The sequence below is a fragment of the Mesoplodon bidens genome, assembly GCF_964165515.1.
Source record: "Mesoplodon bidens genome assembly, chromosome: 10".
In the NCBI taxonomy this organism is placed as follows: domain Eukaryota; kingdom Metazoa; phylum Chordata; class Mammalia; order Artiodactyla; family Ziphiidae; genus Mesoplodon; species Mesoplodon bidens.
This window is the reverse complement of record NC_138172.1, coordinates 41,128,804-41,145,945: the sequence shown is the minus strand read 5'-3', so window position 1 is coordinate 41,145,945 and position 17,142 is coordinate 41,128,804. Positions and strand designations below refer to the sequence as shown.

General features: G+C 59.1%; 1 protein-coding gene across 4 annotated transcripts in view; it reads left to right on the top strand.

Annotated features, from left to right (window-relative positions):
- NBEAL2 (neurobeachin like 2) overlaps positions 1-17,142 on the top strand; it is a 30,893-nt gene that overhangs the window by 1,354 nt on the left and 12,397 nt on the right. The window contains exons 1-19 of one of the 4 annotated variants that reach the window (XM_081245794.1): positions 7,635-7,668; positions 8,272-8,360; positions 8,432-8,560; positions 8,662-8,743; positions 8,827-8,951; positions 9,134-9,216; positions 10,850-10,935; positions 11,035-11,317; positions 11,480-11,586; positions 12,082-12,162; positions 13,644-13,727; positions 14,129-14,227; positions 14,679-15,280; positions 15,363-15,495; positions 15,582-15,701; positions 15,907-16,228; positions 16,453-16,535; positions 16,646-16,738; positions 16,931-17,108. In XM_081245794.1, the coding sequence (XP_081101920.1) occupies positions 7,639-7,668; positions 8,272-8,360; positions 8,432-8,560; positions 8,662-8,743; positions 8,827-8,951; positions 9,134-9,216; positions 10,850-10,935; positions 11,035-11,317; positions 11,480-11,586; positions 12,082-12,162; positions 13,644-13,727; positions 14,129-14,227; positions 14,679-15,280; positions 15,363-15,495; positions 15,582-15,701; positions 15,907-16,228; positions 16,453-16,535; positions 16,646-16,738; positions 16,931-17,108 (2,809 nt within the window). In that variant the 5' untranslated portion in view covers positions 7,635-7,638. Of the gene's footprint in view, positions 1-7,634; positions 7,669-8,271; positions 8,361-8,431; positions 8,561-8,661; positions 8,744-8,826; positions 8,952-9,133; positions 9,217-10,849; positions 10,936-11,034; positions 11,318-11,479; positions 11,587-12,081; positions 12,163-13,643; positions 13,728-14,128; positions 14,228-14,678; positions 15,281-15,362; positions 15,496-15,581; positions 15,702-15,906; positions 16,229-16,452; positions 16,536-16,645; positions 16,739-16,930; positions 17,109-17,142 lie in introns of those variants that run through there. The other 3 variants (XM_081245793.1, XM_081245796.1, XM_081245795.1) reach the window with 3 other exon arrangements.

The following is a 17,142-nucleotide window of genomic DNA, read 5'->3' as shown; positions in this document are numbered from 1 at the left end:
AGCAACTCTGACCCAGGTGTACCCCAAACTGTGTCTCGCACCCATAGGCCCCCACTTTCCTTCTGTATTCACAGCAAGGAGAGAACCCAGGGTAAGGCCCCCCCTCCCCTTCACCTAGCACCAGCCTTCCTCCCTGCACCTGCCTGGCATCATACTCCTGGCTCAGGTGTGCCTTGGGCACAATGCACTATTGTGTGCCCCTGATCTCGTCACTAGGGGGAAGTTCATGCTCAAATCAGCCGGCCCTCTGAAGAGGCTAGCCAACTGTCTCCCAGGACTGCAGGCCAGGATTTGGGCCCCAGGGATCAGGAGTCCAGGCCATAAGGGCCATAGCTTCTTGAGCCCGCTTAGGTGGTGAGAAGTCCAGGCACCCGGCAAGAGGCAGTGCATGGAGTAGAGTGTGTCTTTGGTGTGACCCAGGGCACGCTCTTTACACCCCTGAGCCTCTGCTTCCATATCTGTAAATTTGGCACAGTCCTGGCCTCTGGTGGCCTGGACTGTGCAGAGGGATAGCCAGTATGGCTGGTCCAGGGCAGAGAAGTTTCCTGTTTCCCTGCCCCATTGGATCCCCTCACCCCAGCTTCTCTGTCTCCATCTCCAAAGGTTGGTCCTTGTGAAGGAGCAAAAGATTTGGGAGGAAACCTGCCCTTGGCCCTCATGCTTCTGATTGCCCCCGTGGTCATGGGCAGGTTCTTGGTTTTCAGTTTCTTCAGCTGTGACAGGGCAAAGGGGGTCTTGAACAAGGTGATGAGTCTGAGGGATGTTAATCAAGCTTCTGATTGCCTCCGTGGTTGTGGGCAGGTTCTTGGTCTTCAGTTTCTTCACCTGTGATCAGGCGACGGGGGGCTTGAACGAGGTGACGAGACTGAGGGTTGTTAATGGTGGGTCTTCAGGCTGGGTGGCATGCTGCTGGGGAAGGGTATCTTGGCAGTTTCCCAGGATTGTACCTCCGACGTGGTTACCTCCTGCTGCCCCTTCTAGCTGAGCTCTGCAAGTGGTCAGTCCCTCACAGGTGTTTAGCATTCATCTGTGCTGAGTCCCTTCTCCCCCTCCAGCTCCTCACCTCACAGGGCAGGTGTGGGGCACAGGCTAGCTGGTTGTAGCCTTAGAAGCCTGGGCAGGCAGAGTACGGCCTGGGGCCAGGCAAACAAATCCAGGATATGAGTGTGAACCCAGGAGCCGGGAGGGGCCAGGTTTCCTGGGGAGAGGAAGCTTCAGCCAGCCTCCCAGCACTGCCTTCCTGCCGGCTTGGTCCTGCTTCTGCTCCCGGAACATGGTCTCCACCCTCTGTACTGAGCTCCTAGGGAGTGGTGGCTGTGCTACTTTGAGCCCTGCCAGGGACCTATTGTGTGTGTGCTTGGGGGAGAGGGGAAGATAAGGTAAGGGGTCGAACAGAGAGGGTATTAAGAGACCCCTGAAATGGCCAGCTACCCAGCCAGTAGGCTCCCCCAATACTTTCGCCCCTCCCTTCAACAGTGAGAGCTGACATCAGCTGGCAAACCTGTTTCCCCAGTTGTGGGTCTAGGCCCGCCCTGGGAGCACCCCTGTTTCTGCCCTTCCTTTCCCCTCACAGACCCCAGGTTCAGGCCTGCTCACCTCTACCTCTTGGGGCCACGAGTGGGCGAGGGGGCTGTGGGTGGCTACTGAAGGAGGACGGAGGGCCAGAGTGCCCCCTGGATATCACTCAGTCTGAGCCCCTCAGAGCCTTAGTGGGGAAACCAAGGCAGGGTCGTACCAAGGTCGTTGGACAGGTTTGGGGCAGAGTCTGGCAGAGCTCTGGCCCAGCCTCCATTCTGTGTTCCTTTACCCAGGAAAGGTCTAGTCCTGTGCGCGGGAAGACTCAGGTGGGCCTGCACCCTGGGACGGCACAGGCCGTTTCCTCTGCCTGGAGCCTTCTCCCTCCTGTCTGAGGAGGCCTTCCCCGCCTGTTCCCGCAGCCCAAGCTGGACCTCAGCCCAGGCGTCTCCCCACTTGAACCCTCATTGCGCTTGCCACTCTCCGGTTTCCCCACGCCTCACATTTAGTAGGTGCTCCTTGGGTATTAGCTGAATGTCCGGGTGACTGATCAGGGATGTCTTACCAGAGGACTGAGTTTGGGCCTGGAGGGGCTGAGCGCACAGGAGCAGGAGGAGCAAGCACAGGGCAGTGGGAACTGTGAGCGGCAAGTTCGTTGGGTGGGTGGGGGCACATCCAGAGGACTCAACCCGGCAGGGCTTCCCCAGTGAGGGCTTAGGAAGTGGGGGAGAGGATAAGGGGACTGGAGCAGCACCCAGTAGGCTAGCAGTTGGGTGGCATGTAAAGGTTATGCAAAATATGCAGATGCGTGGCCCTCTTTCAGGCTGGAGCAGTAGTGCCGCTCTATAGCCCTCTAGTGCAAGGGAGCATTGGGGAGCATGAAAGCTGAGGGGTACTTAGGGTCCCAAAAGTCAGGACAGGACAAACATTCAGGGTTCTGGTGGGGAGCGTAGGCTGAGCTCTCTGCTTATGCCATTGAGGACTCAGGGTTCTAGGAAGGTCAGGTCAGAGCCCGAGCTGACGTCGCTCTGCCCGCCCCTCCCTGGTCCCTCACCCCTGACTGCTGAGCTCTACTGCCTCATGGAAACCTAGTCAGGCCCTCTGCTCCCTCCGAGACCTTAGCTGGGTCATATTTCTTCCTTTGCCTCAGTTTACCATCTTGAAATGGGAAAAAGGACCTCCTTGGTGCTTGACCACCCCCCCAACCCTCTTCCGTACGTTAAAGGGGCAACCAGGGTTTCCTGCTACCTGCCTTTATTACTGAGGCAACTGAAGACAGAGCGACTGAGGTGATGGGGAGAGTAGCACAGAGTCCAGGGTTGTGGGAGGGGCTGGTAATCCCTGGAGTTTTTATGGCAACTGGGGGAGCTGATGTGGAAGTGTGGGGTCACCGTGGAAGCAGGTTGGTTACTATGGGGACCCTGAAAGGAAATTCCTGTTTTCCAAAGTGATAGGACAAGGGGAAGGTTAAACCCTGAGGGCTGTTATGGAGACCAGAAGGTCCATGCCTTTCAAGACCCCCTCCCCAGGTAAGGGGGAGAGACTGGCCCAGCCACGTAGGCACTTGGACCACTAGCCTCAGTTGTCCTTGCCCCTGGCAAAGTCCCCATCTTCCTGCTTCGTTCCTTGGCCCGAGGCCCTCCAAGTCTGACCTCCAGTCGTCCTGGTGTAGCCAAAAGCCACCTTCAGCTTGACGTTGCCATCCCCCTCATGCTGAGTGGGGAGACCCCCCACACATGAAGGAGGTCATCCTGGTCAGGCCCCACCCCACCCTATCCCATTTCTGCTTGCCTGTTCCAGGAGATGGGGTGCTCACTACCACCTAGGCAGCTCTGACTGGGAAGAGTCACCACTATGGAGCTTCAGTCTTCTCTCCCTACCCTGCTTCTAGCGCTAACCTGGGGTCCATGAAGATCCTCCCATTCCACCTGCCTGGGACAGCCAGCTGGGGAGTGGCCCATGGGACCTTGGCTCTGCCAGTGAACCAAGGTCTGCCACTCATCTGTCACTCATGGAGGTGGGTGGGGAGAAGATGAGTGTTGCCCTGGAATGCCAAGGGCTTGGGAAGGCAGAGCCCCTGAATTTGGGAGTGGAGCTCTCACTCACCTTACCACATGCTGGTGGGTGTGGTTGGAGAGCCTTTACCTGTTAAGCAAAGAGATGGTTTTAAAGAGGCAGCTGAAACAGAGAGATTAATCGTTTGTTTTGTTTTTTTTCATTTTTATTTTATATCAGAATGTAGTTGATTTACAATTTGTGTTAGTTTCAGTTGTACAGCAGTGATTTAGTTATACATATATCTATTCTTTTTCAGATTCTTTTCTCATATAGATTATTACAGAGTATTGAGTAGAGTTCCCTGTGCTATACAGTAGGTCCTTGTTGATTATCTGTTTTACATATAGTAACGTGTATATGTTAATACCAATGTCCTAATTTATCCCTCCCCCCCACCTTTCCCCTTTGGTAACCATAAGTTTGTTTTCTAAATCTGTGAGTCTGTTTCTCTTTTGTAAATAAGTTCATTTGTATCATTTTTTAGATTCCACATATAAGTGATAACATATGACATTTGTTGTTCTCTGACTTAGTATGATCATCTCTAGGTCCATCCATGTTGCTGCAAATGGCATTATTTCATTCTTTTTATGGCTGAGTAATATTCCACTGTGTATATGTACCACATCTTTATGCATTCATCTGTTGATGGACATTAGGTTGCTTCCATGTCTTGGCTATTGTAAACCGTGCTCTTCATGATACATGAACATTGGGGTGCATGTATCCTTTCAAAGTATGGTTTTCTCTGGATATATGTCCAGGAATTGGATTGCTGGACCACACGGTAGCTCTATTTTTAGTTTTTTAAGGAACCTCCATACTCTTCTCCATAGTGGGCGTACCAATTTACATTCCCACCAACAGTGTAGGAGAGTTCCCTTTTGAGAGATTAATATTTAGTAAGCTACCAAGTGTAAGAATCAGGTCTGGACTCCAGAACCCATGCCCTCAACCACATTCAATTTGGCACCCCCGGCCTCTGAAGTACCAGACAGGGCTGCATCTTGGGGAAGGTGCTGGCTCTGATGGGGATACATTTAAGCAGAGGAAACATGGAGAGCAAAGCACATGCAGACTTGTGGCAGTGGGGACAGTGAGTAATATCCAGTGGGCCAGCCAGTGAATATGGCATGTGAGGCTGGAGATGAGGTGGGCACCACCTGTGGGGGGCTTCGGATGTCGGGGGGAGGCTGTGGACGTGCCCTGGGCCTGTGGTAGGGTGGCTGACTGGCTGCTCAGACAGTAGTGGTAACTGATGGGTCCTGGGGGCGCTGGGTACTGTTTAAGGAACTTTGGGGATGGGGGATTTGGGGCAAGATCTGGTCCCTGAGACACAGGGCAAGCCAGGCCTTATGTCAGGCTCGGGGTAAGGCACGCAGGTCTCAGGCAGCACGGTGTCAGGAGCTCAGTGGTCCCTGTCCCTCTGAAAGACAGCCCCACCCACCCATCCACGCCTCAGCTGCCTGCCCTCAGCCCTCCCGGGTTACCTCAGAGTTCTGAGGAAGTGGCAGTTCCATGCTCACCCAGGACCTAAGCAACCTGTGGGAGCTCCCCTCCTCCTGCACTGAGTGTCCTCAGGGCTGGTTGGGCATAGACTGGGGTCCCTACAGGGGTGACTCTGAGACCCCCATACCCACAGCTTTCTCCCCTGCTGCAAGGCCCTGGGAGGAGTGTGACTGCTCCTGACCTGCCTTCATGGGAGGGGCAGGGTTGGGACCCTTGCCCAGTCAGGTTGGGGTGGGGACTGGGCTGGCCCACCGACGTTCCTGTTCAGAGCTGTAAAGGGAAGGAGGAGCCAGCGAGGCAGAGCTTTGAGAGGAGTGTGGGCACCCTGAGCAGCACAGCCACCTCTTGCCGGCTCTGGAGCCTTCGGCATGCAGCCCTGCCTCCATGCTCAAGGCCCCTGCTCTGCCCTGCCTCCCAGCCCCAGTGCCTGCAGGGACTCCCTCACCCCCCAGCACTGCAGCCTCAAGCCATGGGGCCCAGGTCAGAGCCAGGCCGAGGATTCCCGGGGAGAAGAGGTGAGATCCCCAGAGTAAAGACCGGCAGTTACCCCTACCCCTGCCTACTACTGTGCTTTAGAGTCCCCTCTGGCCCCTCCAGAACCCACAAAGACTGCTGCCTTGATTGCCTCAGACCTGAACCCAGCCCAGCCTGGACCTGCTGGAAGTTTGCAGGACTGGACAGGCTGAGGGTGTGGTTCTAGGGACAGAAAGCAGGGGTGTGCAGAGTTTGAGGGGCCCGTCAGGTCTGGGAGGGCCGATCCAGGTGATGGCCATGAGGAGGGTGGGAGTTTCCTGCTTAAGTACCAAAAGCCCAAGTCACAGATGGCAGTGGGGCATGGGAGATCAGAGGCCTACACAGGAGAATGTGAATCACGGATGTGGAAGGGCAGAGAGGCTGGAGAAGCAGTCCCTGGTTGGACTAGGGACCCAGAATGCCTGGCTTAGCAATTAAGCCTTTTATCTTTGGGCCAGGGAGGGAGGACATGGTCAAGTGTGGGCTTACAGGTGCTCAGCAGAGCTGCAGTGGGCAAGAAGGACTCAGGTTTTGGGTGGGAGAGACTGTGGCTTGACCGGGGGTGGTTTGGGGCTAGAAGAAGGGAGGATGGTGTTGGGACAATTTTGAAGGTAGGGAGGGATGTGTGGAGTCATTGAGGCAGGGTCGTGGGTCATGTGGTCAGCTTGGGCTGACTGGCTCTAGCCACCATGAGTGATCCTGGCCTAGAACAAAGGTTGAGCTGCAACTGTGCTAATGGACGAGGCATCCCCTCTGGGGCGCCCTGTTTTCCCATTTGCAGTGGGAAGTGTTCAAAAGAAATGGTCTAAGAGCCCTGGCCTGCTCTGGTGTTTTCAGGGTTGGGCATGTTGGTGTCCTTGCTGGTTTGTGGAGAGGAGAGGTATAGACAGAGGTAGGTGAGCAGGGAGGCTGCCAGCGGCAGAGGGTGGAGAGGTCACCAAAGGTAACTGACAGGCAAAAAGTCACAGTGGTGTGGGCCTGCACCTTGGTGGCCCCAGCCCCTCTCTGAATTGCCTGGGCCTTGGCTTTGTGACAAAATGTACAAGGAAGGTGTCCAACCACAGGGTGGAGGGCTGCTCTGTCTAGGTTTTTTTGGGGCCTGGCCCAGTCTGCTGGGGTCAGGCCCCTTCCCTGGGGCCCGTTCAGCCCTGGCCCTGTGGTCTGGGGCCCACAAGTGGCAAAAAATTAGCCGTCCATGCAAAGGTAGTTCTGGAGGTCCTTGATTTGAGGTCCGTGGCACCTGGGGAGCAGTCTCAGGGTGTTGTCTGTGATGTGTCCCTTGCCCATACATGTTCAGTATAGTCCCTGTCCTTCCCCCCTGCCCCTGGGAAAGAAAGTTGCCTTCTGGGCCCTGCTGGTTAGGGTGGGTGCTCCAGATGGGGCTGGTGTGGAAGGAGGGAAGGGGGAGGGATGGAAGGAGGAGCTCAGATCCAGGCCACCACCCACTCCATGCCTTGGGAGGGGCTTAGAGGTTAGAACAGATTATGGCTAGTCCAGGGCTTACCTGTGTCTCTGGAGCAAAGAGACCAGCAGGGCCAGATGGGGAGCCTGGACGCTGGAGGAGGGTGGGGCAGAGGTATGGATGAGTCCTTCAACATTATTGCCTGGGCCTGAGGCCTTAGACCCAGGCAGGGAGCTGTGGGTGCCTTGAATGAAGGGCACTATAGTAGCAGGGACCACAACCTGTCCCTGGATAGGCTTGCCCTGGCTCCTATCCCGGAGTTCTCCTGGACGTCATGCCTGTAGAACTAGTTTCTGTCCACAAGCTCCACCCAGGGCAATGTGACCCCCGCCCCTCTGTGCTGCAGGCCCCACCCCCGGTGCTAGGCTGGGTCCTTCACAGCTTCTCTTGCTGGGCCCTGGGTGCCCCAGGCCCTCCCACATCCCTGCGGTCTGCCGGGAGGAAGCGGCCCCCTTCCCCCACCGTGACTTTGCGCTTCCTGCCCCGGGGGCCAGGGTGAGAGGGGACATTTCCCGTTCACACCAAAGTTTCCCTGGCTGGTGGCGCCCAAACTCGGGCTCAGCCCGCTGTCCCTCTTACCCATGGAACCAGCTCTGGGGCCTGGGGTCCAGGTAACCAGCAGGGTGTGGGCGGAGGTTCCCAGGGTGAGGCAGGGCATTTTGCCTGTACAGGTGGGGGATGTGTGTGTGCGTGGGTGTGCCTGGCCGATAGTGCACATACAGCCTGGGCTATACAGTCAAGGAAGGTTTCCTGGAGGTGGTGGATGCTGAGTTGGGAGAAGGTGGCAGGCGAGAGCCCATCCCATAGCTTTGGGTTCAGGGAGGCTGGTGAGTGGGAGACCTTTAGCCCCAGCACCCCTGTGGGCCACAACCATGCCCTAGGAATGTATACACTTAAGTCCCTCCCCTGCCTGTGTCAGGCTTGCCTGGGTCCCCAAGGGTTCAGGAAGTGAGAGAGGAGACTGGGAGGCTGAGAAAAGCAGATGGGGGCCCTGAGAGAGCGGTCAGTATGTAAGGCAGTCCTCTGATGCTGACCTTCCACTTCCTGTCCTCCTCCCCCATCCATCCCTCCCTTTCTCCCCCCCCACTGCTCCACCTCCAATCTCTGTGTGCCCCCGTTCACTTTCCACCTCTGTCCACATCCCCTTGTCCCTCCCCTGTCCACTGTGCCCCTTCTGCCCCCACCACTGTTCCCCTGAACTCCTTTGCCTGCAGAAGGACCTGGGCTATCTGCAGCAGTGGCTGAAGGCCTTTGTGAGTACCTTCGAGAAGAGCATCTCACTATCCTCTCTGGAGCCACGCAGGTGAGGCTGGAGCTACATGGAGGGCGGGAGGCTGAGGGATGCTCGGCGCCTAGTGACCCCGCTCCCTGCAGGCCGGAGGAAGCAGGTGCGGAGGTGCCGCTGCTACCTTGGGATGCGCTGCACGTGCTGGCCGAGCAGCTGGACGAGGGAGACCTGGAGCAAGCCCTGCTGCTGCTCAAGCTCTTCGTCATCCTCTGCAGGTGGGTCCCTGTTGTCTTCTCCACGGTGAGAAAATGTGCAATTGTGGGCTGGGGTGAGGGCTGGCTTGTCACCGGGACCTCTCCCATCATTCACTTCCCAGGAACCCGGAGAATGTAGAGGCAGGCTGGGGCCAGGTGCTGGTGCCCCGGGTGCTGGCATTGCTGACCCGCTTGGTGGCCAAGGTGAGGTGGCCTCTACCCTGGGGGTTGGCAGGTGGTAGCCACAGCCCAGCTAACCCCCCTTCACCCTCTCCGCATGCCTACAGCTGAAAGGACCCCCACCACTGGAGGAGGGCCATGGGTCCCAGCTGGAAAACGTAGCCCTGCATGCCCTGCTCCTCTGTGAGGGCCTCTTCGACCCCTACCAGACCTGGCGGCGCCAGCACAGCGGGTGAGAGGCGGCCCGCAGGCGGAGGACCCAGAGGAGGCCCGGGACAGGATGGGGGTGGCCACACTGGCCAAGGTGCAGAGGTGGGCGGGGCCGGTGTGCAGGCTGCTGAGGGGAGGATGACGCAGGAGGAGTGAAGTACTGGCCTCACCTCGGTCCCTACCCACGCTGTCCCCACCTGCCAGGGAAGTCATCAGCTCGAAGGAGAAGAGCAAGTACAAGTTCCCTCCTGCGGCTTTGCCCTGTGGATTCAGCACCTTCTTCCGAGGTCAGACCCCACCCCCGGCCTGCCTGGCCCCGCCCCCAAACATGAGCCCCCTCCTTTGGTTCCCCATTGCATATGCAGGATAGGACCCACTTGTGGCTGTACTCAGGGCTGGGAGAACCATGGGAATTTGAGTGGGCTTCCAAAGGCAAGTAGGAGTTCAGGGGCAGAGAGGAGAGGAAGGGCATGTCTGCACAAAATGAGTAATTTCTTTTTGCCGGGGAGTCGATTTCCCTTCCCCCTTCTCTCCTGTCTCTTGGGACCCCCCCATTGCTTGTACCCCACTCTGATCTGGACCATCTTAAAACTCCCTGGTCCAATCTCTTTGTCCCTGTAGCTCCACCCAGTCTCCTCTCTTCCACAAGACAGTGTCTACATTAGGTGTCTCCCCTTCTTGCTCCCATACTCCCGGGGAAGCTGACCCCCCAGAACATCTCTGGCGACCTATTCTCCCTGGGTACCTTTTGCTCCTGAGTGTCCTCTCTCCTCTCATTGGAAGACACTGGCCAGGATTTCAGATGGGCTCCTGGCAGGATGCTGTCTGGACAGGGACAGGCCAGGTTTGGGAAGGTGGTGGCCTAGTAAATATCTCAGTGTTTCTGGGATGCACCAGGGAGCTGCGGGCCTGGGTTTGGAACGGGCGCAACAGCTCCAAGAGGGGAGATGCCCCTGGGAAGCTCCCTGCCTCTGTTCTCCCACAGCCTGAGTACTCTTCTTAAAACACACTGGATTTTGTTTCCCCTACTGTAAATTCCTCAGTGGGGACCTGACGCCCTCAGAATCCAATCGTCTCCACAGCCTTCCTTTCCAGCTCCGCTTGCTCTCCGCTCTCCAGCCATGGTCCTGTCCTCTCATTCCTAGTATCCAACTAGTTATCCCACCTTTGGTCTTTGTCCATACTGTTTCCTTTCCCTTTCCTGGCCAACTGCATTATCAGGCCTCACCTTGAAAGCCCTGTCCCCCGGGAGGCCCCCCACCCCATCCCACTGGTATCAAGGCAGCTCTGCATTCCCCCCCTCCAACGCCCACACACTCATGTGACCCAGGGCTGGTCCTTTCTGCTCTCTGAGTTTCAGTTCGTGTCCTGGCATCCTGTCCAGCTTTACTGGAGCAGGGCCAGGTGGGCCTCCCAGATATGACGCTGTGAAAGCCCCTAGAAGTCCCCAGTGCGGGTGTAGGGGGATGGTGTGCGGAGCATCTGTATGATAGGTACGGCAGGGTCCCCAGAGCCGGTCACGGGATGCTCCAACCATCACAGGGCAGAGGGACCAGGAGACTTGTATCTAAGAAACTAAACCCTGGGTTGCCATGGGGAAGTGCATGGGGGGTGCTCACCCTGGGGTCCTCATTTTGGGGCTTAAGTTTCCAGGGAGCTGGCTAGGCTCTCAGGGCAGGGCCATGCCCCCTACAAGCTCCCCAACGAAGGGCTGTGTCCTCCTCAGACCTCCTAGCATAGAGTCATGACATTTTAGACTCCCTGCACAGAACCCGGTCTTCTCCCTCAGATTGGGCCTCCCAGCCTTGTTCCTTGACCCAGCCCCCCACTCCCACCCCAGGGCACCCACCTCTTGTGTGGTCCCCTGGACCCACAGCCCTGCAAGCTTTGTGACACTTTCTTGCTCCCCACCCCCATCAGAGAGCCTGCAGGATGCAGATCACTTGCCTCCTGTGCTCCTGCTGCGTCTCATCCATCTCTTTGGTGCTGTCCTTGCAGGAGGGAAGGTAGGCTGGGAGGAGCCTGGGGGCCCGAGGGTGGCTGTCTCACGGTCTCTCTGCTGGGTGAGCCCTTTGCCCATTGCCCACCTCTGCCCGCACCTGCAGGAGAACGGGCAGAAGGCTGTGAGCGCTGGCACTGTTCAGGGCCTGCTGGATGTGGTGCAGGGCCGGGGCCACAGGCCAGCCCAGGACCCCCGCCTAGTGCCGCTGGCACTGGAGGCACTGGTGGGTGTGGTACATGTCCTGCACGCCAGCCACACACCCCGCCGGGGACCAGAACTCCGAGCCCTGCTTGAGGGCTACTTCCGTGTCCTTAATGCCGACTGGCCGGCTGGGCCAAGCCTGGACCCCGAAGAGGCCCTCATCACCCTCTGGGTCAGCATGCTCGGTGGGTATAGCCTCTTGGGCTCTTGGGGAGGTGGCACTAGCAGGGGAAGGCCCAGGTGATGATGGAAAGGCTGGCCTGGGCAGCATGGGAAGAAGGTTTAAGGCTGACCAGAGGCTCTGCTGAGACCGGCTTGGGCAGGGCTGACCCTTGACCTCTCCACAGATGCCATCCCCATGATGCTGGCATGTGAGGACCGGCCAGTGCTGCAGGCCACCTTCCTCAGCAACAATTGCTTTGAACACCTTATTCGCCTCATCCAGAACAGCAAGGTGGGTGGGGCCCAGGCTGGGGTGGGGGGCCTGGACCCCAGAGGCTGGGGGCACCGCGTGTGGATGCCGAGCTGCTGATGAGCAAACTTGGGCTGGTGGGATGGCTTGCACTTCAGTGGGAGGGCCTGGGGCTCAGGATGGCTCTGGACCCCACGTGAAGAGTGTGTTATAGAAGGATGGGAGCTGCCCTGGCCCCTTGTTTCCCTTTTCCCCAACCCCAAACGTAGGGGCAGGAGGAAGGCTCAGCTGTTTTGGATGCAGTGCCTACCCCTGCCCACTTATCTGCCCCCGGCTCCGTCCCTCCGGGCAGGGTATGGGTGGCTCAGCTCCCCTCCTCTTCCCTAGTGCCTGGTGGGGCGCTCGGCCTGGGGCTCAGGGCGCATCCTTCCCTATGGGGCGGAGCCCTGGCAACTGCCCCAGGTTCTGCTCTAATCCCACCCTTCCTCCATCTTCTCTCTCCTCTGCCTCCTCCACCTTGTGCCTCCCCCACAACAGCTGTACCTGCAGGCCCGGGCGCCCCCTGAGGGGGACAGTGACCTGGCTACCTGGTTACTGACCGAGCCCGATGTCCAGAAGGTACCACCCTGGGGCTGACCAACTCAGGCACCCACGTCCCTGGGCACCCACCCCCCAGGGTTCCCTCTTTGAGCCTTTCTGCACTATGCAGGGGAACGAGCAGATACATGCCAGTCCTGGTATAGCCTAGTGATGGGGCTGGGTCCCCCATGCTGTCTCACCTACCTTTCAAATCCCAATCCTAGGAAATGGCACAGTTGTGGTCTGTTCCCTGACTTATATTAGTCTTGGGAGCTGGGGTTTGGCTATGCCAACCTGGAAGGAACCTTCGATACTCAACCACCCCACCCCCATTGCACAGAAGGGGAAACAAGAGGCCAGATACTCAGGGATTTGGCTGTGGTCACTCACAGAGAAGGAGGTCCCCCACATGGGGCCACTTCTTTGCTTGGATCCTTGCACCTGCCCTAAGCAGGTCACTGGGAGTTCCCTATCCCCTCATGCCCTCATGACGTGCTCCCTGCCTCATCTTGCATGGGGGCTGTAGGAGGCTGCGGGGTTTCAGGGGCTCTCCATGGGGCACCCTCTCTCTGGTGGCTCAACACCTGTGCCCCCACCTCCAGAGCCCTGCCCTGGCTTTGTCCTCATGAAGCAGCCCTGTGTGACTATTGCACTAGGCTGTTTTCTGAGAACCTGCATGTCCATTCATCTACAAAGTAGGCAAGGCCAGTGAGACCCCTGCTTTTTACAGATGAGGAAACTGAGTCCTAGGGGAGGGAAAAGATTGCCTGAGGTCCCTTGGGGAGTCAGGCAGAGCTGGGACCAAGGGCCCCATGGAGCCAAAATACAGCCTGGCACCTGCTGACAAACTCTCCAAGCCCTCCTGACTTCTCAGCCCCTCAGTAGGGCAGGGTGAAGGAGTAGCATGCCTCTGGCTGTTGGATTCAGCAAGGGTGAGCCTCAGTATCCCCACCTGGATCTAGGGGAAAGGGGCAGGGTCGGACTTAAAGGTTTCGAAGGTTCTTCTGGTTCTAACATCCTGTGATTGATTGTCCCTAAATTCCCCAACCCCCTGTCAATCATTATGGGTGATGGGGCACTTGCCAGCCTGCCTGCACATGTGTTTAGCTTGGGTGGGGATGGGTGGAGACCGGGACCCATAAACCCACTGCACAGTGGAGGGCAGAGGGCTGCGGCCGAAGGGTTCACTGGTGATCTGTCCCAGTATCCCAGTGAGGCCCTTCCCAGCCTTGGTTTCTTCCCTGGCTTCTCTGTCAGAGTGGGCCTTGCCCAGCTGCTCAGAGAGGGCCCCAAGGTCAGGGTGAGGGTCGTGGCAGTTTGGGCAAGGGTAGAGGGCCTGGTGGCTTCTGTTCTAGCACTGTATGGCCCAGACAGGGTTGCCACACTCCCAGGGCCCCAAGCCAGCTCAGCTACTTGCCTTGGGGCATCTGTTCCTGTCCCTGTACCCCTTTTACTGCAGGGTGCTGCCAGCTGTGATGTCCTGGCACCTGCCTCTCCTGACTGCCCCTCCCCACCCCAAGGTACTGGACCAGGACACAGACGCCATTGCAGTCCACGTAGTCAGAGTGTTGACCTGCATCATGAGCGGCTCCCCCTCCGCCAAGGTGAGGATGCTGCGGTCCTGCTGTAGTAGGGGTGCGGGATGGGAGTTAAATCGACCAGCTGTCTCGAGAACAGGCCTGGCTGATGGCTGTCAGAGCAGGTGAGCTGGGGAGGTGACCATCCTGCCCTCTGGGGTACGGCTCAGCCCCCTGGGCGAGCATGGTCATTAGTCCTGGGAGCTGGCTGTCCTGGCTCAGAGCTGGAGGGCGGAAGGATGCTTGTGGCTGACCACCATCTGCAGCCTTCCGAGGTAGACCTATTCCCCTGCTAGCACTGTGACCCAGAGGCAGAGCCAGGCAAGGGGGCCCTGAAAGGTGATGCCTCCTCCAGGGTTCTCGTAGGGTGTGAGTGCGCCCTGGGGCCCACATACACACTCACTCCTTTCCCACGCATCCCTGCACAGGAGGTGTTTAAGGAGCGCATCGGCTACCCTCACCTGCAAGAGGTTCTGCAGAGTCACGGTCCCCCCACCCATCGACTGTTGCAAGAGCTGCTCAACATGGTGAGGGCAAGGGCTTGGGGGCAGGGTCCCAAGGGCAGCCAGGACTGAGTCAGGGCTACCACAGAAGGTGAGCTCTCCACCTTAGGGGACCATGTTGACTATGTGTGACCTGGGGCCTGACCCTGTGTGTCAGGGTCACTGGGGTGAGGATTCTGAGCTGCATGGGGCCCAGAAGCTGCTGCATGTTAGCAAGCCCCAGGATGATCCTAGGAATAGGCAGTTGGGGTTTAGGCCAACCCAGACCGAAAGCCAAGGGTTGTTGTTGGTAGCGGTGGTTGTCTGAGCACCTCTGGCTTTCCTGAGCCTCAAACACAACCTGTGAGCTGGATGGGGTAGCACACGTTGTGTTCCCATGCTGTAGGCAAGTAAACTGAGACAGGAAGTCCCACTGTTGGTAGGGTGGCCTGTTCCATGCCAGTTGCCCGGGAACTATCATTCTCTCCTCCCACAGGCTGTGGAGGGCAACCACAGCACGTGTCCGCCACCACCAATCCGCAATGAGCAGCCGGTGCTGGTGCTAATGCGGTGGCTTCCAGCACTGCCCACAGCTGAACTGCGGCTCTTCCTAGCGCAGCGCCTCTGGTGGCTCTGTGACAGCTGCCCTGCCAGCCGTGCCACGTGTGTCCAGGCCGGTCTGGTGGGCTGCCTGTTGGAGACACTCAGCAAGGGCGTAGCCCTGGGGGCTCGCTGCCAGGAGCAGCTGCTGGCGCTGCTGCAAGCATTGGGCCACGTGTCACTAAGGCCCTTGGAGCTGCGTCGCTTGCTTCGTCCCCCACCAGGTCTGGACTCAGGGCCGGGTGGAGCTGAGGCCGGGGAGGCCCGACACGCAGGTGCCATCATCCGCGCGCTCTCAGGCATGGCCCGGCACCGGGGCCCGGCACGAGCCCTGTGCTACTTTGACCTCACGCCCAGCATGGCGGGTATCATGGTACCCACTGTGCAGCGATGGCCAGGACCTGGCTTCACCTTCCATGCCTGGCTGTGTCTGCACCCCACGGCTGTAACACCTGCCCCGGCCCCCACCCGGCTGCTCCAGCGAAAGCAACTGTACAGGTGGGTGACTGCTAGGGACCAGGGTGCGGTGCCAGGGTGAGCAGGAGGACCAGCGGGCATAACTGGCTTGGCCTGCCCCCAGCTTCTTCACCAGCAGCGGCTCAGGGTTTGAAGCCTTCTTCACGGCGGCTGGGACCCTGGTGGTGGCCGTGTGCACCCGGAAGGAGTACTTGACCATGAGCTTGCCTGAAGTGTCCTTTGCCGACTCTGCCTGGGTGAGCCTCTGTCCTCATGTGGCCCAGGGAGGTGGAGGGGACACCACGTCCCAACCTGTGACCTGATGTTGTGGCTTCTGTTCTAGCACTGTGTGGCCATTGTCCATGTGCCAGGGCGCCGACCCTTCAGCCAGAACCTGGTGCATGTCTACAAAGACGGCTATCTGGTGAAGACGGCACCCCTTCGCTGCCCCTCCCTTAGTGAGGTGTGCCAGGCAGGGTTTGGGGAGGCTTGGGCAGCTGGGGGCACTTGGACAGGGTGGGGCCTGGAGCCCCGTGTTTCCCCTCCCCCACCCCACAGGCCTCAGCCTCGGGGGCCTGTGCAGCCTTGGGGGTCACCGAGGAACTGGATGCAGGTGGAACCCCAGGCTCTGCTGTGACCTGACCACTCCCCCAACCCTGGCCCCACAGCCTTTCTCCTCCTGCTGTATCGGCTCTGCTGGGCACCGCACAACAACCACCACCACGGGCCTGCCTGCGCCACCTGTCCCTGCTGCCCTGGCTCACACTCACCCCTCCCTCACCCGCTCCAAGTCAGTCCCGACCACCACAGGGCTTGGCTGGGGGTCCGGGCTGGTGGCCCCCTTGCAGGAGGGCAGCATCAGCTCCACCCTCGCAGGCACACAGGACACTCGGTGGGGCAGCCCCACATCCCTGGAGGGCGAGCTGGGGGCTGTGGCCATCTTCCATGAAGCCCTGCAGGCGGCAGCCCTGCGGGTCCTGTGCACCCTGGGTATGCAGCGCCATCCCCGTGCCCTGCCCCAGCCCCTACCGCTTTGCCCCAGGACCCAACTGGTTGGGTCTCAACAAGTGCCCAGGCCAGAAACGAGGGGTCTGGCGGGGGGAAGGTGTCCCTGGGGGGGGGTCTGTCCTCTGATCAGGCAGAGAAGAGGCAGGCTGTGGGTGGGGTTTGGCCAGAAGCCCAGCCAGGTCTGAAGCCCCCCGCCCACCCCCCAGGGCCCAATGAGACAGCACCCTTCAAGCCTGAGGGTGAACTGCATGACCTTGGCACCAAGCTGCTCCTCCATTACTCACCTCAGGTATTGGGGGGGGCAGTTGGCTTAATCCCGCTCTCTCCCCCTGCCTCCCACCTCTGTCTCCTGCCACCTCCTCCACTGAGCCTTGCTGCCTGCTCACCCCCTGTCCCCAGGCCTGTAAGAACAACATCTGCCTGGACCTGTCCCCTGGTCACGGGCTGGATGGCCGCCTGACAGGCCACAGGGTGGAGACCTGGGACGTGAAGGTGTGTGCTCACGTGAGCAGTGTGTGCAGGAAGCATGAGCATGGGCACATGTGTACAGGGTGGGCTGGGGAGTGGCACTGCGCCCTGGGAGGTCTTGAGGAGACCTAGATTTCCAGGCTGGAGGGTCTGCTGGGATGGAGTGGGGCAGGAGATGGCTGGGTGCTGCCCTCTCATGGTGGCCCCCACCCACAGGATGTGGTGAATTGCGTGGGAGGCATGGGTGCCCTGCTGCCCCTGCTGGAACGAGTGGCTGCACAGCCCCAAGAAGCCGAGGCAGGTCCAGCAGAAACACATGACCTGGTGGGGCCCGAACTGACCTCTGGCCACAACGCCACCCAGGGACTGCTTCTCCCACTGGGCAAGTCCTCAGGTAAGTGTCCCTGGTGCCTGAACTGGGGGGAGGA